Source organism: Schistocerca gregaria, chromosome 5 (genome assembly GCF_023897955.1).
Source record: "Schistocerca gregaria isolate iqSchGreg1 chromosome 5, iqSchGreg1.2, whole genome shotgun sequence".
Taxonomy (NCBI): domain Eukaryota; kingdom Metazoa; phylum Arthropoda; class Insecta; order Orthoptera; family Acrididae; genus Schistocerca; species Schistocerca gregaria.
In genome coordinates, this window is record NC_064924.1 from 460,131,226 (window position 1) to 460,156,787 (window position 25,562).

At 42.5% G+C, this 25,562-nt stretch overlaps 1 protein-coding gene across 1 annotated transcript in view; it reads left to right on the plus strand.

Annotated features, from left to right (window-relative positions):
* The first annotated feature begins 10,044 nt into the window (after positions 1-10,044).
* LOC126273381 (glutamate receptor 2-like) overlaps positions 10,045-25,562 on the plus strand; it is a 166,906-nt gene continuing 151,388 nt past the window's right edge. Inside the window, exon 1 of the mRNA XM_049976934.1 lies at positions 10,045-10,262. Within this exon, the coding sequence (XP_049832891.1) occupies positions 10,045-10,262 (218 nt within the window). The remainder of the gene's footprint in view (positions 10,263-25,562) is intronic.

The following is a 25,562-nucleotide window of genomic DNA, read 5'->3' on the forward strand; positions in this document are numbered from 1 at the left end:
ATCGACGCCATCTTTAATACATTTGGCAACAATGGAGAGTGGGCGACACCCCCCTTGCCCTACTGTCTGACTGCTGGCTTTGTCTTTGGAAACAGCGGCTGTGCGTGATATGGTGATCTTATAAGGGATTTTCTCGCATGCTGGAGAGGATAAGCAATCATCTTAATTGCCATATAAAGTTGTGATTGTTGCCATTGATGTAATGCATTAACATAAATATCAGGAAGCGACACCACGTTTCTTGGAAATGATGAAGATATAAACATTTACTAGAAGAGAACATAGTGTGATAAGCCTCTACATCCTTACATTTGTCCTCTAGCCATGCCTGCTTAGCCATTTTGCACTTCCTGTCGATCTCATTTTTGAGACATCTGTATTCCTTTTTGCCTGCTTCATTTACTGCATTTTTATATTTTCTCCTTTCATCGATTAAATTCAATATTTCTTCTGTTATCCAACGATTTCTACTAGCCCTCGACTTTTTACCTACTTGATCCTGTGCTGCCTTCACTACTTCATCCCTCAAAGCTACCCATTCTTCTTCTACTGTATTTCTTTCCCCCATTCCTGTCAATTGCTCCCTTATGCTCTCCCTGAAACTCTGTACAACCTCTGGTTCTTTTAGTTTATCCAGGTCCCATCTCCTTAAATTCGACCCCTTTTTGCAGTTTCTTCAGTTTTAATCTACATTTCATAACCAATAGATTGTGGTCAGAGTCCACATCCGCCCCTGGAAATGTCTTACAATTTAAAACCTGGTTCCTAAATCTCTGTCTCACCATTATATAATCTGTCTGAAACCTGTCAGTATCTCCAGGCTTCTCCCATGTATACAGCCTTCTTTTATGGTTCTTGAACCAAGTGTTAGCTATGATTAAGTTGTGCTCTGTGCAAAATTCTACCAGGCGGCTTCCTCTTTTATTTCTTTGTCCTAGTCCATATTCACCTACTATGTTCCCTTCTCTCCCTTTTCCTACTACCGAATTCCATTCACCCATGACTATTAAATATTCGTCACCCTTCACTATCCGAATAATTTGTTTTATTTGATCATACATTTCTTCAATTTCTTCATCATCTGCAGAGCTAGTTGGCATATAAACTTGTACTACTGTAGTAGGTGTGGGCTTCGTATCTATCTTGGCCACAATAATGCGTTCACTATGCTGTTTGTAGTAGCTTACCCGTATTCCTATTTTCCTATTCTAATAAATACTAATAAATAATAGTAAATGATAAAATTAATAAATAGAAGTACAGTTTTCCATATTTTCTGGTGTGTGAATTTGAAGATGGCACGATTTCCTGTGTTTGTGGATGTAGGCCAATAATAATAAATAATATTAAATGACAATAAATGATAATGAATGATAATGAATAATAACGATTAATAATGATTAATAATGAATAACAATGAAGACAAGTATGGTTTTGCAGACATTATCGTGTTGGAATTTGAATTTCATGCGAATTTTCTAGTAGAGGTAGTCCAATAATAATAAATAATAATAATAAACGATAATCAATGATAATGAATGATAATAAATGATAATCAATAATAATGAATAATAATAAAGACAAGTACCGTTTTCCATGCATTATTCTGTTGGAAACTGAATTTCGAGCCTATTTTTTCTGGAGGCTTAGGTTAGTGGACATAGCCGAATTGGTCTATTTTACCGCTAAAATTCAAATTTCCCTCCATTTTTTCTGGTGGTTAGGTTAGTGGAGATAGCACAATTGGCCTATTTTCCCGCCAAAATCCGCCATATTGGATGGCATCATGAGCTGTTCCCAAGTCTACATGCCGCCATCTTGGATGACGTCATCGCCGCCATCTTGAATAAATTTGGCAACAATGGAGAGCAACATTTTATGTTATGGAAAATAATAAAGGTGAACAGGATCAAAATGTTGATATGTATTCCTATTACATACAAACCACGTGAAATATACGTGGGAGTGGCACCCGAACAGTACACAAAGAATTTTGGAGGGTGAGGCTTTCTCTGCATCTGAATCATTAAGATTCTAAAGCCTCATTCAAGCAAGCGAATTAGCATTAGCGAACCCAAAATGTCTCTGGTGTAAAAGGCAGGCTAGTGCGAATGAATTGTATTTGATCATGTTCGATTCAGTTTATATTCACTTGCGTCCACTTGTGTTATGGTGGTTGTCAGTCTTTAACGAAACGTTGAAGGAATTTCACGTCCTATCTGCTTCGGTGCTCGTAGCACAGAAAGTTTTCATCTGCTATCTTTTCTGCTTTTGTTGTTATCGTTGGAATAACTTGTGCGAGTGATGGAGTGGTCTGAAAAGATGTTATGTTACTGCTACAAGAAAATAGATATTGTCAAAGCTTCTGCGCTCGAAGAGATCCACAACACAGTTTCCAAAAGAAAAAAAATATGATTGGTAGAAAATTGTTAAAGCAATCACAGGTCCGACAGGAAACATAAGAAAGGTGATATATTCATTACATGCTTGTAGTAGACGGGAACTGAGTGAATAAGCATAACCTTAATATTTGTTTTTACTACAAACGGAAAGCCCATTACTTTTGGTTGAAATTTAAAAAATGCGAATTGTAGCTGTTACGCTGATTAAAAAAACACTGACGAAAAAAAATCACAACACCAATAACGAGTTGTGCGGCATAAATTAATGTTGGTAGGAGTGTTTTTATGTCTGAAAGATGGCGTCCATTTACATTTCAATCCTGTCGCATAAGGCCGGCGCTAGTAGCACCGCTATGAGGATGCAAGAGGTTTGCTTTAAATACACGTTAGAACTGCCTTAAGCGTTAGTTGCCTTCGAAACTAAACGTGGTGAGTTGATGTTAGTCAAGAATGAATTTAAGTCCACAATGACGCCATTATCAACAACTCACAGAGGTTGAAAGAGGTCGGTAATAGGGCCAAGAGAAGCTGGTTCTTCATTCTGCAATACTGCAAAACGACATAGCAGGAATGTATGCACTGTACAAGATTGCTGGCACGAGAATGTACGGTGACAAGAAGACCATCATGTTTGCATCTGAAGCAGCAATTTGAGCAGGAGTTGGCACCCCAGTGACACAAAGAACTGTAACGAATTGGTTACTTCAAGAACAGATGTGAGCCAGACTCCCTGTAGTGTACATTACACGGACTCCAAACCACCGCCATATGTGACGTTTGTGGTGTCTAGCGAGAGCTCATTAGAAAGGAGGGTGGACGTCTGTAGCGTTTCCTGATGAAAACTGGTTCTGCCTCGGTGCCAGTGAAGACCGTGTATTGGTTAGGGCCTGCAACCAACCTGTCTGCGTACTAGACACACCCTGGAGTTATGATTCGAGGTGCGATTTCGTTTGACAGTAGGGGCACTCTCATGGTTATCCCACGCACACGAATTGCAAATTTATGCGTCAGTCTGGTGATTCAACCTGTTGTGCTGCCTTTCACGAACAGCATTCCAAGAGTGTTTTCCAAGAGCATAACGCTCCCCTATATACCGCTGTTGTAATCCAACATGCTTTACAGAGTGTCGACGTGTGCCTTGGCCTGTTTGATCACCAGATCCGGTCGAGTACATATGGGACATCATCAGATGACAACTCTGGGGTCATCCAGACACAGTATTAAAGCGCCACAAACTGATATCCAGCACCTGCACAACACAATCCATATATGACTGCATCCTTGCACTCAGTATCCTGGCGCTTAACTTTTCTTAATGCACTTCATATTTGCAGTAACGTATCTCGCACGTACATTAACTTGCGATCTTGCAACATTAGTCATTTAAATATTTTACCTAGACAAATGTATTCCCTGAAGTTTCGTTATTCAACATTAATTATACCCAATTTCCAACAGGGTATACGAAAGACCTGGTCATTCCTGTTGCTTATCTGCATGTAGCTGCAATTACACGACTGATTAATCACCGTTATGATAATGATTTTTCGTGATAAAAATGGTTCACCGGGGATCTTGCTATCAGACTTTTGTTGGGCTATGGCTGGTTGGTTGATTTGGGGGAGGGGACCAGACAGCAAGTTCTTCGGTCCCATTGGATGAGGGATGGATGGGGTAGGAAGTCATCTGTGCCCTTTCAAAGGAACCATCCTGGCATTTGCGACAAGTGATTTAGGGAAATTACGGAAAACCTAAGTCAGGATGGTCGGATGTGGGTTGGAATCGTCGTCCTCCCAAATGCGAGTCCAATGTGCTAACCATTGCTCCGGTGGGACTATGGCTTCATTAGGGTTGATGAACTGTGACTATATAAACATGTAGAGCGACTTCACAGTGAGAGAAGTGCCTTTCAGCCTGATGACCAGATACTATGTAGCAACAACACGTAGTCAGGATGCAAGAATAATCAGAACGACGATAAAAAAAAGACGCCAGCCAGTATCTCTGAAAGCCAAAGACATACCATCTTACATCTCCAGTCGGAATTCTGAGGAAGCTTCCTAGATAGGAAAACTATGGCAAATGAAGTCATCGTTTTCCTACACCAATGCTTGGTCGTTTGTGCCTGATGTAGTTTCTGAGGTGGGAGTGCTGCGATTACAGAAATGCTACCCATCTGTATCACTCATATACCACCCAGATCAGACTCCTTTTCTGAGATTCTCAGTTTGTTATCAGTTGTATCCAGATTTTCCCACTGACACAGTCAACACCAGCCAGTAACAACAGGAAGAAGAACCTTATACGTTCAAGATGAAGCATCCAACTGCCATCGTCAGTCATTCTGTCAATAGCTGCAGATAAGCTGAAGTCTGCATGAATCGGGTGCACACTATCAAATCACCTGTTGGATGAACATAGTCTACTGATAGCCACTTACACGATGAGCTGTGGGTCGAGGGTGGAGCATGGGATGCTCTATCATGGACTGCCAGTCTGTATTGGCTTACAGTGTCACTGTCCAACACCCAGAGTTAGTGCATGTCATTACCTTCAGCCATGATGGAAGCTATGGGCTAGCACCACCTGTTCTGGTGTATTGTGTGCAGCCACTTCTGGAGCATCAAAGCAGACAGAGCTAGACTCTGTCAACCATTGAAGATAATGTTCCATCTTGTATCAACTCTCTGTGACTATTTTGACACCAGCACACAAAACCCTCACCATGCACTGCCTTCCTGCTGGACTACTGCTGACGCCCTCATGCACTGGCTCCTGTGGACGCTGATGTCTGTGAGCACTAACCTCCACTCCAGCTACAATTCTGTCTCTGTAGCCATCATGAATAATGGGTTGTATTAACCACGGATGTCTTATGAAGATTCGTCATCCATCTGTAACTGATCACCACCACTTGCACCCATGTTCAGGTGGAGGAACTGCACCACATTTTGACAAACCAGCAGCCAATCCATCCACCACAATATATGAAAGATCTTATGAATTAGCCTACAAAGACACATCCAAACACTCCTAATAGGAAAGAAACAACAGGACTGGTGCCAGACATGTACATGCCTCAACTCTGTCCTCCCTGTCAACTACTCCAAGTACTGGTCTGCCTTCCACCACCTTACTTGGTAGCCATCCCATCCTGCATCATCCACTTCTCCACGACGACAACCCTTTCCCTGACAACCTCAGTAAGGCTAACCATTTTGCTTCCCACGTCTCTGAGGTCTTCTCCATTCTCAATGATCCTAACTTTCAATACTCCCTCTTCCTCATTGTCCTTGAATGATCCAATACCTCTTTCCCACGACTCTCCCCCAGTTTCTGGCATTTGGATCAGTTACCCCCCTCAGACATAAACATTCCCATTATCGCACATGACATCAAAATCATCCTCCACTCCACATGCAACACTGCCCCTAGTCACGATGGTGTCACCTACCACCACCTTAAGGAATCCCCCCTCTCCTTCCTGGCTCTCCTTTCTACTCTGTACAATGTCCTGCTCTCCACCAGCTTTTATCCTGACATGTGGAAGACTTACTGTATCCTGCTGTTCCCTGAACCCAACAAACGTCCTAGTATCCCATCTGCCTCACCCCCATGTTCAGTAAGCTCTTCGAGTCCATCCCCTCCCACTGTATTCATCACCACCTCAACCAGTATCACCTCCTTACCCAGTGTGGCCTCGGGCCCTCCTCCTTAGCTGACCAAAAGCTCCTTAACCTTACCAATCTTCTTTCCCTCTACCTTAACTCCCATCGCTCTGCTATCTTTGTTTCCTGTGACCTCCAGAACGCCTATGACCGTTTCTAGGATCCCAGGCTCTAAACTCCAGACCTACACTCTTCCCACCAATTTCCTCAGTCTCCTTCTTCCTTCCTCTCCCATTATCCGTCCTATGTCACTATCCACAATACCAACTCCCGTACTTTCCACCCCATAGCCATTGTGCCCCAAGGCTTCGTCTTTCCCCCTCTCCTCTATCTCCTGTGTTCTGTAGATGTGCCCTAACCTCCCCAGCCTGTTCACCTCCTCCAATTTGACACCAGCTTCCAGGCCCTTTATCCTACTCTTCAACAGTCCCAATATACCCCTCAAACCATTCTCGACCAGTTCACTGCCTGGTGCAACCAGTGGCTCCTTCGCATAACCCTTCCAAGACCCAGGCAATCGCCATAGGTTCTACCACCCACTCCGTCTGGCTCTGTGATTTTTACCTCACCATTTATGGTCATCCCATCTACAACACTGCTACCCTGAAATACCTTGGCCTCACCTTCGACCGTCACCTCACCTGGATTCCCTGGCTCCTTACGATCCAACACAAAGCCCACAATAGACTCCTGTCCAGCTTACATGGGGACTGCATCGTTCCACCATCCTTCACACCTACAAATCCTTGCTTCCTTATGCCAGCATCATCTGGGTTTCTGTCCCTTCCAGATTCTATATAGCATTTCAAATTCTTGAATGCTACACGGATCATCTACGGCCTCATCCCCTGCTCACTCCTCTTTTTCTTCGAACACATCCACACTCTATACATCATCTGCAGGCACAATCCCCCCCACCCCCTGGAGTCTTCTACCCTCTCTACACCCAGATGAGCTGGTGTCCTGCCCTCTGTACACCCTCAACCTCCTTTCCCAACACAACTTCCAGCACCTACCTACCTCTGAGCTTTTCCCTGATATCTCTACACCTCCTACCAAGCCTTAACCCACCTCCCTCCCTCCCCCTCCTCAGGGCTCCCTCTCCCTTCCTCTTCCCTTACCATGAGCGGTTTTTTCCTCCCTCCTCTGCCCCTCTCCTTTTCGAGTCCACCCTGACTTTGTCTCTGGTCTCCCTCCTGACTTGCCATCCTTCTCCATCTCCCACCCCACCCGTCTCCTGCCCTTTGGTGAGCCCCTGACCCCGTTTTCTTTTTATCCCGCCTATTCCAGCCCCTCCTATCCCGCTACCCCTTCCTCGCCATCTTTTTCCTTCCTCTCAGGCCTCCTCTTCCTCGTCAGGCGCCTCCTGGCAGTTTTTATACTTCATCATGTGTGCTCAGTCTCATGCAGTGGTTTTAAAGTGTCTTCACTTTGGGGTGCTTTAATACTGTGGCCCACTTTTAACTTGTGCATGTAACTTTAGTGTATTTTATGTGCTCCATGAGTCGCCAACTGTGTTTTTTTATCTTTATGTAAACATTTTTAACTGTTCCACAATGAACATCTCCGTGGAAGTGTATATTTTAACCCCCACCTTATTATGTTATTATGTCTTCCTTTCTATCGCCTTTTATAAGTATCATTTACATCTTTTTATTAAATGTATCATTCGGCTGAAGGGCGGCGGATTATACTGCTGCCAGCGCTTCCTAGTCCATATGGGGCAGGAGAATGAAATGACAATAAACGAAAAAAAAATCCAGCCTCAGTAGTTTTACTCATGATGCCGATGGCGGAGCTAGCCATAGAAAGTTCGAGAACTTTATTCGAACTTACGTAGCTTCAAGACAGAGAATATTCTAAGCAGAATGTGCATCTTCTATCTCCAGTCTCAATGACATTTTGCTGGTTCTCTGTTCTACATGTTAGCTAAAATTTGAGTCACATGGCTTGTACTTGCTTGATGTTCGAATTTTCACAAACCTTGGTGTATATAGAAAAACTCCCTCACAGTCGTTAAGAAGATTTAATTTTTTCTCTGATAATATTGATGTTTCTCGACATTTTAACTTATTATCTTCCTCTTCTTGCAAAAAATGTGCTATTAGTTTGTTTTGGTAATAATTTTACAATTGACACAATTTAACAATATACATATATATATATATGTTCATCTACATCTACATCCATACTCCGCAAGCCACCTGGCGGTGTGTGGCGAAGGGTACCTTGAGTACGTCTATCGTTTCTCCCTTCTATTCCAGTCTCGTATTGTTCGTGGAAAGAAGGATTGTCGGTATTATTCCTTGTGGGCTCTAATCTCTCTGATTTTATCCTCATGGTCTCTTCGCGAGTTATATGTAGGAGGGAGCAATATAGTGCCTAACTCTTCGGTGAGTTCAACAAAACTTCAACAAAAGCCCATACAGAGCTAATGAGCGTCTCTCCTGCAGAGTCTTCCACTGGAGTTTATCTATCATCTGCGTAACGCTTTCGCGATTACTAAATGATCCTGTAACGAAGCGCGCTGCTCTCTGTTGGATCTTCTCTATCTCTTCTATCAACCCTATTTGGCACGGATCCCACACTGCTGAGCAGTATTCAAGCAGCAGGCGAACAAGCGTACTGTAACCTGTTTCCTTTGTTTTCGGATTGCATTTCCTTAGGAGTTTTCCTATGAAACTCAGTCTGGAATCTGCCATACCGACGATCAACTTTATATGATCATTCCATTTTAAATCACTCCTAATGGGTACTCCCAGATAATTAATGGAATTAACTGCTTCCTGTTGCTGCCGTGCTATATATTAGCTAAATGATAAGGGATCTATCTTTCTATGTATTCGCAGCACATTACACTTGTCTACATTGAGATTCAATTGGCATTCCCTGCGCCATGCGTCCATTCGCTGCAGATCCCCCTGCATTTCAGTACAATTTTCCATTGTTACAACCTCTCGATATACCACAGCATCATCAGCAAAAGCCTCAGTGAACTTCCGATGTAATCCACAAGGTCATTTATGTATATTGTGAATAGCAACGGTCCTATGACACTCCCCTGCGGGACACCTGAAATCACTCTTACTTCGGAAGACTTCTCTCCATTGAGAAAGGCATGCTGCGTTCTGTTATGTAGGAACTCTTCAATCCAATCACACAATTGGTCTGATAGTCCATATGCTCTTACTTTGTTCATTAAACGACTGTGGGGAACTGTATCAAACGCCTTGCGGAAGTCAAGAAACACGGCATCTACCTGGGAACCCGTGTCTTTGGCCCTCTGAGTCTCGTGGACGAATAGCGCGAGCTGGGTTTCACACGACCGTCTTTTTCGAAACCCATACTGATTCCTACACAGTAGATTTGTAGTCTCCAGAAAAGTCATTATACTCGTACATAAAACGTGTTCCAAAATTCTACAACTGATCGACAGAGATATAGGTCTATAGTTCTGTACATCTGTTTGACGTCCCTTCTTGAAAACGGGGATGACCTGTGCCCTTTTCCAATCCTTTGGAACGCTACGCTCTTTTAGAGACCTACGGTACACCGCTGCAAGAAGAGGGGCAAGTTTCTTCGCGTACTCTGTGTGAAATCGAACTAGTATCGCACCAGGTCCAACGGCCTTTCCTCTTTTGAGCGATTTTAATTGTTTCTCTATCCCTCTGTCGTCTATTTCGATATCTACCATTTTCATGATTTTTTCTTAATACTTTTTTAAAAAGTGGCCATAACGAAGTTTTCTCTCTTATATTTTCGCACTTCGTTTTAATTGTAACATTTATCAAATCTATTTCAAATCTTAGTTTTATTTTTAGTGACAAATGTTTAATTCGTCGTACATCTTCATCGTCATTTCATAGAGCTTTTGGGTTTCTTATTGTATTCAGTATTTGCTCCTGTTCCCTCAACTCCATCAACTCTACTGAACTTTCGAGTGATAAAACATTACACTTTCCTTAAACGCGGAGATGTCACACTGGAGAGCACCACTGACAGCAGCAGTCTGTTTTCAGGAGGTGCTGGAGACGCGGCAGTCGGAGTTCATGTGGCTGCTGCTTCTCAGGGAGAACCAGACGGAGGTGGTGCTGCACGACGTCCACATTCAGTTCGACAGCCTCTTCTTCGTCGCGGTGCCGACGCCAGAAAGCGTCATACGCATCCTGGAGGCTTACAGAGTAGCCAAAGGGTACCCTCTGGTGACGCAGGGGTTATGTACTTGGAGTCCAACGTCTCAGCTTTCCTGTCGAACAGAGAGCATCAGAATGCGACGCAACGATCTCATGGGTTACAGGATGAAAACAGGAACGGTGGTGGTAAGTGTATTTCCAGTATAATAATACAAAAAAAGTATTCACCTCTCGCTTTGTATCAGTGTTGTTTTGTTAGAATATTCCACCACATTCCCTATAACCGCACATGGTGCATTACGAAATGAAATTTGCGTGGTGCAGTCGTGTGTTCATTAATATGCTACCAGAGCACGATGTATTTTATATCATTCACTCACATTTAGATGAAACAAATCATACATGAAAGTATCAGCTACTTTGGTAGCTACGATAGTACGAGGGTGAGTCAAATGAAAACCTTAAATATATTTTTAAATATTATTTATTGTGAAGAAGTGCTACAAAGCTCTATCACTTTTCAACATTATCTCCCCCACGCTCAATGCAAGTCCTCCAGAGCTTTCGAAGTGCATAAATTCCTATAGAAAAAAGTTCTTTTGCTAATCCGCGCAACCACTCACGCACCTCTTCATCAGAACGGAAATTCTTTCCTCCTATTGCGTTTTTGAGTGGTCCACACATATAGAAATCACTTGGTGAAAATTCTGGTGAGTATGTGGGATGAGGAAAACACTCAAAAAGCAGGCCTGTGCTTGTTGCTACTGTTGTACGGGCAGTGAGGTGCCTTGCATTGCCGTGTTGGAAAGGACACTTGCTCACATCAATCCACGTCGCTTTGATTTGATTGCAGGTCGCAGATGAATTTTTAGGAGATTTGTGTATGATGCACTGGTGACAGTGGTCCCTCTAGGCATGTAATGCTCCTAAATGACGCCTTTTTCGTCCCAAAAGAGAGTCAGCATAACCTTCCCTGATAATGCTTCTATTCGAAACTTCTTTGGTTTTGGTGACGAGGAATGGCGCAATTCCTTGCTCACTCTCTTCGTTTCCGGTTGGTGGAAGTGAACTCAGGTTTCGCCTCAGTAACGATTCTTGCAAGGAAGCCATCACCTTCTCGTTCAAAGCGCCGAAGAACTTCTTCACAAGCATCAACACGTCGTTCTCTCATTTCAGGAGTCAGCAGTCGTGGCACCCATCTTGCAGACACACTGTGAAACTGGAGCACATCATGCCCAATGTGGTGTGCTGACCCATGACTAATCTATAAACATGCTGCAATGTCATTCAGTGTCACTCGGCGATTTTCCTTCACTATGGCTTCAACTGGTGCAATGTTCTGTGAAGTCACAACTCATTGTGCCTGACTTTGACGAGGAGCGTCTTGCACTGAAGTCACACCTTTTGCGAACTCCCTACTCCATTCGTAGACTTGCTGCTGTGACAAACATGCATCACCGTACTGAACCTTCTTCGTTGATGAATTTCAATAGATTTCACACCTTCACTACGCAAAAACCGAATAACTGAACCTTGTTCTTCCCTGGTGTAAATCGCAAGTGGGGCGGCCATGTTTATACTGATACTGCGATGGTGTGTATGCATCTGCACTATGCTGCCACCTACAGGTAATTCTGCACGCTGTTTGTAGCACGCTTACCAACTTACAGGATAACGACCCGAAATTTCAATTTGTTACTCTTCCTATTGCCCTTCTACACAAGAGCACAGTGGAGTATAATACAGTTACTCAAGTTTCTCCGTGATATAGTCATAAATATCTCGATAATAATTCATAATCGTTTGTACCTAAACACGTTTCAGTTCCGGTACTGAAGCGGGTCCGGACTAACGTCGCCAGATGTCCTCATTTTCCCGGCATGTCACGACTTTTAGGTGTTTCATAAGCAGTCTGGTGCAAGCATTATGCGTGTCGACAAACGTCCTGAATATAATGTGTATTCACTTAAAAAATGAGTACATGTTAGACACGAAATGAGTTTCTGTGTGGCTCATTGGCGGCAACGGCGAAAGTCAAAATACTCAGCACCATGAGGTCGCATTCAGCCGATGTACTACAGCGACGTCTCGGCGATAGCCGTACTGTACGTTTCGAAAACAGTCAGCCGCGCGGCCTACACTGTTGTGTTATTACCGCCATGCCACTATTTTCTAAACAGTGTTTTAACTTCCCTCTACCGCCTCTCGCTCACTGACTGGTCGGGACATCCCTTAGAAGTTCCATTTCATGGCGGTGCTCGTTCCTCGCGTGCACTCATTTGTTCGCTCCGTGCTCTTGTTTGTAGGGGCCAGGTGACTTTTAGGTGTGTGCACAGCGGCCGCCTACGTTCTCAGTGCGTTCAGTCAGTAGAACTACAAGTGGCTTATAGTTTACGTATTTGTAAGGGGATACTCCAAAAGTTTCCGTTCGAAGGCCGTACAGTATAGAATCGGAATACTAACCAGGCAAAGCCACCGTGAGCATTGAGGCAATCATTCCACTGGTGCAGCAGATTGAAGATACTCGTTTGGTAGGTGAAAAATTTATCAACTGCCTGCTGCACCTCCTCATCCGGCGGGAATCGCGACCCTTCAGGACCTTTTTTTAAGGGACTGAAGGTGTGATAACAGATCAGGGCTATAGGGCGAGTGCTCGAGGATCACCCACTTCAGTTGGTATAACTTCTGCGTTATAATTTGCGATATGGAGACGTGCGTTATCTTGATATTAGTCCACCGTTCCACAATGGTGGTTTTCGACACATATGCTGCCCCATACAGGTTCTTCGTTCTCCGATGGTTGTCTACAGGTGTTTGTCCTGCGGTAGCCAAGAAAAGAATAATAGCACTTTCATCCTGTTTCGATGCATTTGATAAAACGTTGCCATAATTCACTTTTCTGTATTTACCGCACGGACATCGGAATGATGCGAATACCACACTAATCCCATGCCTACATGCCTTTGCTTATATACCCGCATCAGTAACGCCCTCAAACGGGTACTTCTTGAACGTCCCTTGTATTTTGAAACATACTAAACACAAGCAGTTCGATGGAAGCCATGTGCTTGTTAGATCAGATAATACCAGATATTAAGTAGCTACTCTAACACGTCTAAAAATTGGCCTGTCACACTTTTCAAAATTTCATTAGTGTTCTTAAGAAATACGAAATATTTATTTCTTATTGTTTGTATTTCTTCACGCTTATCATTAGTGCACATTTTTTAACTAAGAATTTGTTGTAGATGAGTTTATGAAACAGACATCAGAAAACAAAAGAAAAATGCAATTAAATTTTTTGGCAAAATATTGCAATCTTTGTTTATATTGCACATGTGCTATAAGGCACATTAACCACGAAGTTCCTTGCTGTGTTACAAATTAGAAAGATAAATTAGCTGGACTAAACAACTCTTATCGTTTCTCTAACCTATTATGATTCACAAGTTAATAAATAAGCACGAATTCAGCTACCTATGAGCCGCGTAGCTACGACAATACCTATTACGAGAAAAGAATTGTAGTTGGTTTCATCTGCTTCAGCGAGTACTTACTCGTAAAACACAGAGAACTTCCACACGCAGATAGCTGTAATCTATACAGAATGTTTCAAAAGTCATGGTCAATACTTAGGGATATGATATGAATGATCATTCGAAACAAAAAAGTCAAGCAAACGTGGGCTCTAAAACGCTTACCTTAAGAGCTATGGGAAATTCTTTATCTTCAGTACTGTGAAACAAATCTTTTCTATTGCAACCTCTTTGCTTTCGTTATTTTGGGAAGAAAGAAATGTTCAGTAAACATGTGCTCTAAAATGCGTACCTTAAATGTTATGAGCACTTGTTCATTCGAAAAATTGTGTTTCAAATTAGCGAAGATGAAGAAGTTCTCATAGCTCTTACGGTATGCATTTTAGAGCACATGTTTACTGCACATTTTTTCTGTTTCACAGTATCGAAGATCAGGAACTGCTCATACCGCTTAAGGTATTCGTTTTAGAGCCCATGTTTACTTGACTTTTTTTGTTTAGAATGATCATTCCTGAATATTGACCATCATTTCTGAAACACCCTGTATAAACAAAATTATCATGGGTCAAAGATCTTCGCAAATACGTAACCTGGCACATTGAAGCGTGTGAAGAGAAAGGTGGGGTGCTGGAAGGTGCAACACCACCTTAGGCTTGGCGAGCCACATTACGAAGTAATAGGTTGCTGGTAGCTTCAGTAATGGGTGCAATGCCGTGACCTAGCCATATTAGTACGTACAGAATTCAGGAATTAAGCAGGCCAAAATCTGTTTTACAATGCTGCAGCAGAATAATTCCCTTCCCAGATTACAGTTCTGTGCTCTGTCAACACCCTACATGCAGTAGGTCCACAATACGAAAGGAGATTATTACAATGTTAAGGTCGTCCCCAGATAACAATCTGGAAATAAAAAAGGAAGAGATATGTTAACCAGGTTTTAACTGCTAAAAGCATGCTACATTTACAATTGCCTTAGGGAATCACATGCAAAAATCCTATTCTAATCATTCAAGCTGCGTTCGTTAATCACTATGCTTATTACTTAACACATCAAAATCATTGACTGGCTAGCAGGAATCGTAAGTCCCATGAAAAAATGCTAATCCCTTCCTTTAAAATTCACCGTGTCATGAATTGGTGGTTGAGAGTAAGACACAACACCAAAAGAGAAAAGCACCGGATACGTCACACCCCACCAGTGTTGGACATCACTAAGACCTGACTTCGTTTCTGCACACTTCGCCTTTCGACAGCCTAGTAACAAGTGATTTTCCAACTCCCCGTCTACAGTCTCACAAACGCGGTGGTTGTGTTAGCCAATCAGGAGCCGACAACTCCTTACACTTTACTCAAACCTGTCGTTTATTTTTGTGTCAACTGTAGGTTAGAAAAAAGTAAAATACATCTGGAATATGGACCATCCTTGTCTGTTTATGAGGAATCCAACAAACGATTTTATAGAATAGAGAACATACGTATCTCAAGTGCCGGCTTGTGATTTGCCTATTTTGTATGGAGGAAGTTACCAGCACATTTTTGGTTACCGCTGCGGCTGGTTCACTGGGGAACCCGATGACGTATTGGCTTCGGTTTTCCGTTCTGTTGTATCCGACTGACACACGTTTTCATTTGGCCACCTCGCTGGGATAATTTCTCCTCTCATGACTTGAGCTGGCTATTTCTCTTCACTAAATGCTTCATTGCCTTGTAAGGGTCAAGTAGTTTTACGACATTTGTTCGAGTTATGAGATCAACTTGTCAAACTATAAACATCAAGCAAATCTTATATTTTGTTTCTGAGTGTAGTTGTAGCAATGTACAAACTTTGTTTGCAATTTATTATAAGGAAATACTTAGCTGATTGATGAAAATTTACTTTTTTATATCGCGACTGTTAGCTCCTATGTCCTCCAATTGTTTAAGCTACCAGTCCCTAAAGCGCTGCTTTTTGCGAACAGGATCTGGCTACACTACACAGGGTGTTCATTTTAAATGAAGACGTTGAAATACCTCGACAGCTTTACATTGGATCAAAAAAGGTCACGATTCCAATTTGTTTGTATCGGAGGGGGGCATGCAACAATACCACACTCGGCCCGTCACACTACCCCGTTTGTGGGACGCGGAGGCAACTTTGAAATCAATGGGAACCCCTGTTTTTTTACTGCAGATCACGATTTTATGACAAAACCTACAAACGTTTTGTCTGAATCATTTTCTTCTTTTTGCCACAGGTGGCACTGTAATCGAGGGAATAGGAATGTGGCCGGCCGCGGTGGTCTCGCGGTTCTAGGCGCGCAGTCCGGAACCGTGCGAGTGCTACGGTCGCAGGTTCGAATCCTGCCTCGGGGCTGGATGTGTGTGATGTCCTTAGGTTAGTTAGGTTTAAGTAGTTCTAAGTTCTAGGGGACTAATGACCACAGCAGTTGAGTCCCATAGTGGTCAGAGCCATTTGAACCATTTTTTGGAATAGGAATGTGTACACAATCGTAATTTTACGACATGCTACTCAATGGTCTTTAATATCCAATGGCACGAGGCGCCCCACCTCCTTGCTGCGAAGATACGATTTCACAACTTCTAATTGGAAATCCCATTCGCAACGTCGTATTCATCCTACATATCGGACTCAGAACTACTTAACGCGCCACCGTGGCCGTGTCAAAACAGGCAGTGCAAACCGTGACCGGAGCTCAAGTATCGTTGAATAGATAGCGGCTCTAAACATTACAGTACTTGCGCAGTGTTTATTCTTGCACACCTACCTATCATTTGGACAACAGACGTGCAAGTGGATGATGAATGTTGCAACCACGGAAGAAAAAGTTGCATTGATCCTGATATACAGAGAATGTAGGGGAAATGTTGAGACTGCTGTTGCCTTGTATGCCGAGCGTTTCCTAGAGAAAGCTCATTGTCTTTCGCTTTTCTACAAGGTTGTGAACGCCTTTATATCTGATGGCAGTGTACAGACCGGCAAAAGGAACTGACGCAAACGTGTTACAGGAGAAACTAACGAAATAACTGTACCAGCGGCAGTGCACTACAACCGACGGATAAGCCTCCGGCAATTACACACAATTATTGTCACAGTGCTGCATCGTCATAAGTATCATTCATACCATCAAGAACTTCATGGCGCCGATTTCCATAAATGGGTAGTGTTTTGTGAATGTACACTTCAACAAATGCAAACGATGGCCCCGGTCTTTGCCGAGGTACTATTTTTCAAAGAGTTTACATTCACAAACCACGGTAGAGTTAACCAGCATAACATGCATTACTGGAGTGTAGACAATCCCCCTGTTTTCGGCAAGTTGATCATCAATGTCCTTGGTCGGTTAATGTATGGCGTGGCAGCATGGGAAATAAACCCATTGATCCGTATTTTATCGACGGAACGTTGAATGATCGCAAATATCGAACGTTTTTGGAACGGAAACTACTGGTAGAGCTTCAGGATGTTGCCCTGGACGTTCCACAATGTATGTGGTTTCAGCATGATGGTTTCCCAGTGCATTACGCAATTGAAGCATGGGAGGTATTAGATAGTTTTTACACTTGTCAGTGGATCGGCAGAGGTGGCCCTATTAATTGGCCCGCTAGGTCATCAGATCTGAAGTTAGCGGATTTTTCTGTGGGGATATTTAAAAGATAAGGTGTACCAGGAAGTGCCAAAAGGCCGTGAAGACATGGTCGACAGCATCAGAACAGCTAACATACCTGCAGATATGCTTTTGTCCAGTAGACGGTTATCTGAAAAGTGGATCACTAAGTGTATTTAAGTTGGCGGTGGTACGTTTGAACACTCAGTCTAATTGGAAAAGTAGAGTAGCGTTCGCCTCGAGCCGCGGCCAAACTGACGCGTCAGGCAGTTCCCAGTTCGATAAGTCGGAGGAATACAACGTTGCGAATGGGGTTTCCAATTAGAAGTTATGAAACACTGGCCTGTCCTACCCTCGCGGCATGGTGATGAGGATCTACATTACAGTGTACACTCAAGCACCATAGAGCGGCATGTCGTAAATTACGATTGTATATCCATTTCTATTCCTCCAACTATAGTGCCATCTGTGGCAAAAAGAAGAAAATGTTTCAGGAAAAACGTGTGTAGATTTTACCGCAAAGTCGTAATCTGTATTAAAAAACGGGAATTCCCATTCAAGATTTCAAAGTTGCCCCACCACCACCCACGCACGATGTTGGGTGCCTCATTGAGTCTGGTGTCATTGGATGTTTCCCTTCGAGTCAAAAAAATTGAAATTATAATTTTATTTGTTCCGATGTGCAGTTTTCGGGATACTTAAATGTCTTCAGTTGAAATGAACACACTGTATATGTACTACAATCATTCCCACGGGGACACTAGAATGATTGCACAGTCTTTCTAAGAAAAAATATGCAAAAAAAACTTGCTTCATTTAAAACATCTCAGGAAAATCCTACATTCACATCTTTGAATCCACAATCTTTTAAAGGAATTAGTGTGACTTTATATGTACCCGTGGTCTAGGGTTCGATCCCCGCCACTGCCTAAATTTTGATAAATAATCAGCATTGGCGGCCGAAGACTTCCGGCCTAAGAAGTCAGCCTCATTCTGCCAACGGCCTTGTCAAAGAGGGCGGAGGAGCGGATAGAGGGTCTGGGAACTCTCTTGTCCTAGGGGTGGGAAACTGCCCCTAAAGGCGGAAGAATCAGCAATGATCAACGACATGAGGATGCAGAAGGCAATGGAAACCACTGCATTAAAGACACGTAACGTGTATACACAGGACATGTGGCCTGTAGTTGAAGAAGTGTCATGATGATCTCTCCATTGGCAAAAGATTCCGGAATAGTCCCCCATTCGGATCTCCGGGAGGGGACTGCCAAGGGGGAGGTTACCCTGAGAAAAAGATTGAATAATCAACGAAAGGATAATGTTCTACGAGTCGGGGCGTGGAAAGTCAGAAGCTTGAACGTGGTAGGGAAACTAGAAAATCTGAAAAGGGAAATGCAAAGGCTCAATCTAGATATAGTAGCGGTCAGTGAAGTGGAAGGAAGACAAGGATTTATGGTCAGATGAGTATCGGGTATTATCAAGAGCAGCAGAAAATGGTATAACAGGTTTAGGATTCGTTATGAATAAGAAGGTAGGGCAGAGGGTGTGTTACTGTGAACAGTTCAGTGACCGGGTTGTTCTAATCAGAATCGAACAGCAGACCAACACCGACAGCGATAGTTCAGGTATACATGCCGACGTCGCAAGCTGAAGATGAACAGATAGAGAAAGTGTATGAGGATATTGATAGGGTAATGGAGTATGTAAAGGGGGACGAAAATCTAATAGTCATGGGCGACTGGAATGCAGTTGTAGGGGAAGGAGTAGAAGAAAAGGTTACAGGAGAATATGGGCTAGGGATAAGGAATGAAACAGGAGAAGGACTAATTGAGTTCTGTAACAAGTTTCAGCTAGTAATAGCGAATACCCTGTTCAAGAATCACAAGAGGAGGAGGTATACTTGGAAAAGGCCGGGAGATACGGGAAGATTTCAATTAGATTACATCATGGTCAGACAGAAATTCCGAAATCAGATACTGGATTGTAAGGCGTACCCAGGAGCAGATATAGACTCAGATCACAATATAGTAGTGATGAAGAGTAGGCTGAAGTTCAAGACATTAGTCAGGAAGAATCAATACGAAAATAAGTGGCATGCGGAAGTTCTAAGGAATAACGAGGTACGTTTGAAGTTCTCTCACGCTATAGAAACAGCAATAAGGAATAGCGCAGTAGGCAGCACAGTTGAAGAGGAATGGACATCTCTAAAAAGAGCCATCACGGAAGTTGGGAAGGTACAAAGAAGGTAGCTGCGAAGAAACCATGGGTAACAGAAGAAATACTTCAGTTGATTGATGAAAGGAGGAAGTACAAACATGTTCCGAGAAAATCAGGAATACAGAAATACAAGTCGCTGAGGAATGAAATAAATAGGAAGTGCAGGGAAGCTAAGACGAAATGGCTGCAGGAAAAATGTGAAGACATCGAAAAAGATATGATTGTCGGAAGGACAGACTAAGCATACAGGAAAGTCAAAACAACCTTTGGTGACATTAAAAGCAACGGTGGTAACATTAAGAGTGCAACGGGAATTCCACTCTTAAATGCAGAAGAGAGAGCAGATAGGTGGAAAGAATACATTGAAAGCCTCTATGAGGGTGAAGACTTGTCTGATGTGATAGAAGAAGAAACAGGAGTCGATTTAGAAGAGATAGGGGATCCTGTATTAGAATCGGAATTTAAAAGAGCTTTGGAGGACTTAGGGTCAAATAAGGCAGAAGGGATAGATAACATTCCATTAGAATTTCTAAAATAATTAGGGGAAGTGGCAACAAAACGACTATTCACGTTGGTGTGTAGAATATATGAGTCTGGCGACATACCATCTGACTTTCGGAAAAGCATCATCCACACAATTCCGAAGACGGCAAGAGCTGACAAGTGCGAGAATTACCGCACAATCAACTTAACAGCTGCTTTCAAGAGTAATATACAGAAGAATGGAAAAGAAAATTGATAATGAGCTAGGTGACGATCAGTTTGGCTTTAGGAAAAGTAAAGGCACGAGAGAGGCAATTCTGACGTTACGGCTAATAATGGAAGCAAGGCTAAAGAAAAATCAAGACACGTTCATAGGATTTGTCGACCTGGAAAAAGCGCTCCACAATATAAAATGGTGCAAGCTCTTCAAGATTCTGAAAAAAGTAGGGGTAAGCTATAGGAAGAGACGGGTCATATACAATATATACAACAACCAAGAGGGAATAATAAGAGTGGACGATCAAGAACGAAGTGCTCGTATTAAGAAGGGTGTAAGACAAGGCTGTAGCCTTTCGCCCCTACTCTTCAATCTGTACATCGAGGAAGCAATGATGGAAATAAAGGAAAGGTTCAGGAGTGGAACTAAAATACAAGGTGAAAGGATATCAATGATACGATTCGCTGATGACATTGCTATTCTGAGTGAAAGTGAAGAAGAATTAAATGATCTGCTGAACGGAATGAACAGTCTGAGTACACAGTATGGTTTGAGAGTAAATCGGAGAAAGACGAAGGTAATGAGGAGTAGTAGAAATGAGAACAGCGAGAAACTTAACATCAGGATTGATGGTCACGAAGTCCATTAAGTTAAGGAATTCTGCTACCTAGGCAGTAAAATAACCAATGACGGACGGAGCAAGGACATCAAAAGCAGACTCGCTATGGCAAAAAAGGCATTTCTGGTCAAGAGAGGTCTACTAATGTCAAATACCGGCCTTAATTTGAGGAAGAAATTTCTGAGGATGTACGTCTGGAGTACAGCATAGTATGGTAGTGAAATATGGACTGTGAGAAAACCGGAACAGAAGTGAATCGAAGCGTTTGAGATGTGGTGCTATAGACGAATGTTGAAAATTAGGTGGACTGATAAGGTAAGGAATGAGGAGGTTCTACGCAGAATCGGAGAGGAAAGGAATATGTGGAAAACACTGATAAGGAGAAGGGACAGGATGATAGGACATCTGCTAAGATATGAGGGAATGACTTCCATGGTACTAGAGGGAGCTGTAGAGGGCAAAAACTGTAGAGGAATCAGAGATTGGAATACGTCAAGCAAATAATTGAGGACGTAGGTTGCAAGTGCTACTCTGAGATAAAGAGGTTAGCACAGGAAAGGAATTCGTGGCGGGCCGCATCAAACCAGTCAGTAGACAGATGACCAAATAAAAAAAAAAAGTGACTTTAGGAGCTCTAGGAGGACAGAAACTACCTTTTTCCTGCAAGGTATTGTAGATGAAAAAGGCTACTTGCGCTAGTTGTGTGTTCCTACACCAGATCAATAGATCGCTAATATTGGATAACAGATGCGCTTTAACCTCTCTCATAGAGAGAGTTGTTATTATTATTATTATTATTATTATTAAGGTAAAAAACCAAGAAATCTAATACTGGGCCGCATTCATTTATCATGTCTTACCTAAAGTGGACCGGGAATTATCAGTGTCATCTCCTGCTGTGTAAAAACTGTAATCTCGGTCACTCATTACATCTTTTTACTAACATTACTAGCTGCTATACGCTGTACCGTCGGGTATCAATAAAATAAACTACGCGTCTGACTTTATTAGCAGGGAGATGCCATTTGAGATGTCCGACCTCCTGGTGCAAGGCTTTTTAGTTGACAGCACTTCGGCGACTTGTGTGTCCATGATGAGGACAGCACATACCTCGGTCCCGAGCGGAGAAAATCCGACCCGGCCGGGAACTGAACCTGGAGCCTCATGATCAAGAGGCAGCCACACTAACCACAAGACCACGAACTGGAGATGCACATCGATAGTTTTGTTAAGATGAGTGATTGTAACGGTACTTTAAAAAAATAGAGGTTAACTGACGAAGACAAAAAATAAATAATCGGTAGTTCAATGCAGCGCAAATTTTATAATATAAGTACGTGCAAATACGTCAGATGATCTCACGTGTGTTTGTTACCCGAGGTCGCATTCACGTACCACAATCAAACTCAGTCTTCCTTAAAGATTCCCACGTTCCACATGCAAAGGCACGACGCCTCTCTGTTTATCGTATAGCATTTAAATGCGGCCGTCGGTTTGAGCCTTCAAGCGCCTCAGAAGCTCTAAGGGACGTGCGACGCTCACCGTATAGAACGCATCGCGCATGTGACTGACGTTATTATGGAAGAATTGGTTAAACACGTTGAGAACTGCATAAGCAATTAGTCTTTACGTTGAATTGTAATGTGTAGAACTATGAAATAATATAAGCATTTTCACATTTATGATAAAGTTGGAAAATCAAAGAGTAAATAGCTTCTTCAAAGATTAATTATTGTCCCATGTTTCACGTTATATTCTCCAAATTAGTAAATATTTTGTACTACACACTTTCTAAAGTAGCCTATGTTGTTCCTGAGCGTTCAGGCTATCGCCATACCAAATTTCATCAAAATCGGTTCAGAAAATTTAGTAAATATTTTGTACTACACACTTTCTAAAGTAGCCTATGTTGTTCCTGAGCGTTCAGGCTATCGCCATACCAAATTTCATCAAAATCGGTTCAGAAAATTAGTCGTGAAAGCGTGACAAAGTTATTTTCGCATTTATAATAGTATGGATAATGCTTCTTAGAAGAAAGATTAACGAAAGGCAAACCTACGTTTCTAGCATTTGTAGACTTAGAGAAAGCTTCTGACAATGTTGACTGGAATACTCTCTTTGAAATTCTTAAGGTGGCAGGGCTAAAATACAGGGAGAGAAAGGCTATTTACAATTTGTACAGAAACCAGATGGCAATTATAAGAGTCGAGGGGCATGAAAGGGAAGAAGTGGTTGGGAAGGGAGTGAGACAGGGTTGTAGCCTGTCCCCGATGATATTCAATCTGTATATTGAGCAAGCAGTAAAGGAAACAAAGAAATTCGGAGTAGGTATTACAATCCATGGAGACGAAATAAAAACTTTGAGGTTCTCTGATGACACTGTAATTCTGATAGAGACAGCAAAGGACTTGGAAGAGCAGTTGAACGGAATGGACAGTGTCTTGAAAGGAGGGTATGAGATTAACATCAACAAAAGCAAAACGAGGATAATGGAATGTAGTCGAATTAAGTCGGGTGATGCAGAGGGAATTAGATTAGGAAATGAGACGCTTAAAGTAGTAAAGGAGTTTTGCTATTTGGGGAGCAAAACAACTTATGATGGTCGAAGTAGAGAGGATATAAAATGTAGACTGGCAATGGCAAGGAAAGCGTTTCTGAAGAGAAATTTTTTAACATCGAGTATTGATTCAAGTGTTAGGAAGTCGTTTCTAAAAGTATTTGTATGGAGTGTAGCCATGTATGGAAGTGAAACATGGACTCACATAACTAATGAGGAGGTATTGAATAGAATTGGGGAGAAGAGAAATTTATGGCACAATTTGACTAGAAGAAGGGATCGGTTGGTAGGACATATCCTGAGGCATCAAGGGATAGCCAATTTAGTATTGGAGGGCACTTGAACAGGCTACCTTTTCCCCTTTCCCACCAAAGCTGCGATTGCCACAGCAGCGCCACCGCCAGAAACGGAAGGCGACTGCTCCACAGTATGCGCTGCCGCGCGCTCTTCTAAACAGCAAATTTTAGCACGGCTCAACATAGGCATTCATAAAACTGGTTCACCGCGATTTTAATAAGCGTAACTTCTCTTCTGCGTCTAGAGAGAGGATGGAAGTTTTTGCAGTCGCAAGATAAACCCAAGCAAAACCTGTGGGAACAAATCTCCGTCCGTCTATTTCCTGTCTGAGAAAAAAAAAATCAGCTCGCTTCAGTCTCTTTGTTTCCCTATACTTGGTGGTTAAGGGAAATTGGCGTTTCAGGGAATTAGATTTTGCAGTTTCTGATCCAGCACACAGGATAAGAGATCTCTGCTGACTCAGCAGCAAGGCGAGGGTATAAAACGAGGTAACTCGCAGAAGCTTTCAGTTGACGCTCAGCTTTGGACAGACAACATCGTGAGAGCAGTTGCGAGTTGAGAGACCAGAGTAGGAAAATCGACAAAAAATGTGAGTATTCTTCTGCTTATCTAGTCTGTCATTCAAACATCTCGTTTATCACACCTACATGTTTTTTTCTCATTTAATGTTAGAGAAGTTGTGGTACTCTTGAGCTAGCACACAAGATACGAATTCTGACTCAGCAGCAGCAAGAAGTATTTGGAAGTATTCGGAGGGTATAGCAAGCAGAGATTACAACTCGCTGTAGTCGTTTATGCTTCATCTTCAGACCTTTTTAGCTCCTGGACCACCTAGAAAAAGAAAATATGTAAAATAAATAGCGAAGTTTTTCTGCACTAAAAGAAGCAGTGGTAGCCGGAAATTAGAGAAGAAAATGTAAGCAGCCTTCTTGTGCACACTGTCATTGAAATATCTAGGAGTTCATATTTTTTCTCATTTAATTTTACAGAATCTGTAGTCTTTCTAATCAATCAGTGGTCTGATCGAGCAGTTAGGAAATCTGCAAGTAGCACCAGTAGCTACAGGAAGAACCTGCAGTTCGATAGGCTTAGGTACTATAAAAATTTCAAAAAATAAATTTAAAAATTAAATATCGAAATTACATTTCCATCAACTAATCAAATAGTAAATGGTTTAATCACATTAATGTAATTACCGCCTATCTCCGACGTCAATATTCAATAACCACTCACAGATGGCATGTGGCAGCATTAGCAGCGGAGGGCATAGAGAGCGTGTGGGAGGGACGTGGAAAACACTACAGGCGTTGCGATATCTCTGATGTCCAGATGTATATGAGCATTGGCTTTTGGGCCAAATGTGGAAGCATTTGCGAAATGGTTAAGTGCTGCCGTAGTTAAGTTGTACCGTTCATGGCAAAATCGCGCTATCGGAAACTAGCCTCAAGGCAACTATTGTGCGCCACGGGCCATGGATGACAGCTGCGGAGATGTGTACGGGTGATCAGACGTGTCATTGTTGAACAACTTACCTCCTTTACGAACCGAGAGGCTACGAACAGTGTCTTCTCGGCGACCGTTCAACAAATTTTCCTGCATGTGGGTATCCGCAGCAGGCACTTCTTTCGAACACCCACGCTGACTGCTGTTCACCAGCGAGGTAAGCTGGAACTGCACTCCAGTATCGCATCTGGTCGTCCACTGAGTGGCGACAGGTGGCCTTTTCATACAAATCACGTTTTATGCTCCATCAGACAGATGGCCGTTGGCATGTACAGTGTGAAACGTCTGAAAACAAATAATCTACAACAAGTATCAGAAGGATTCTGGC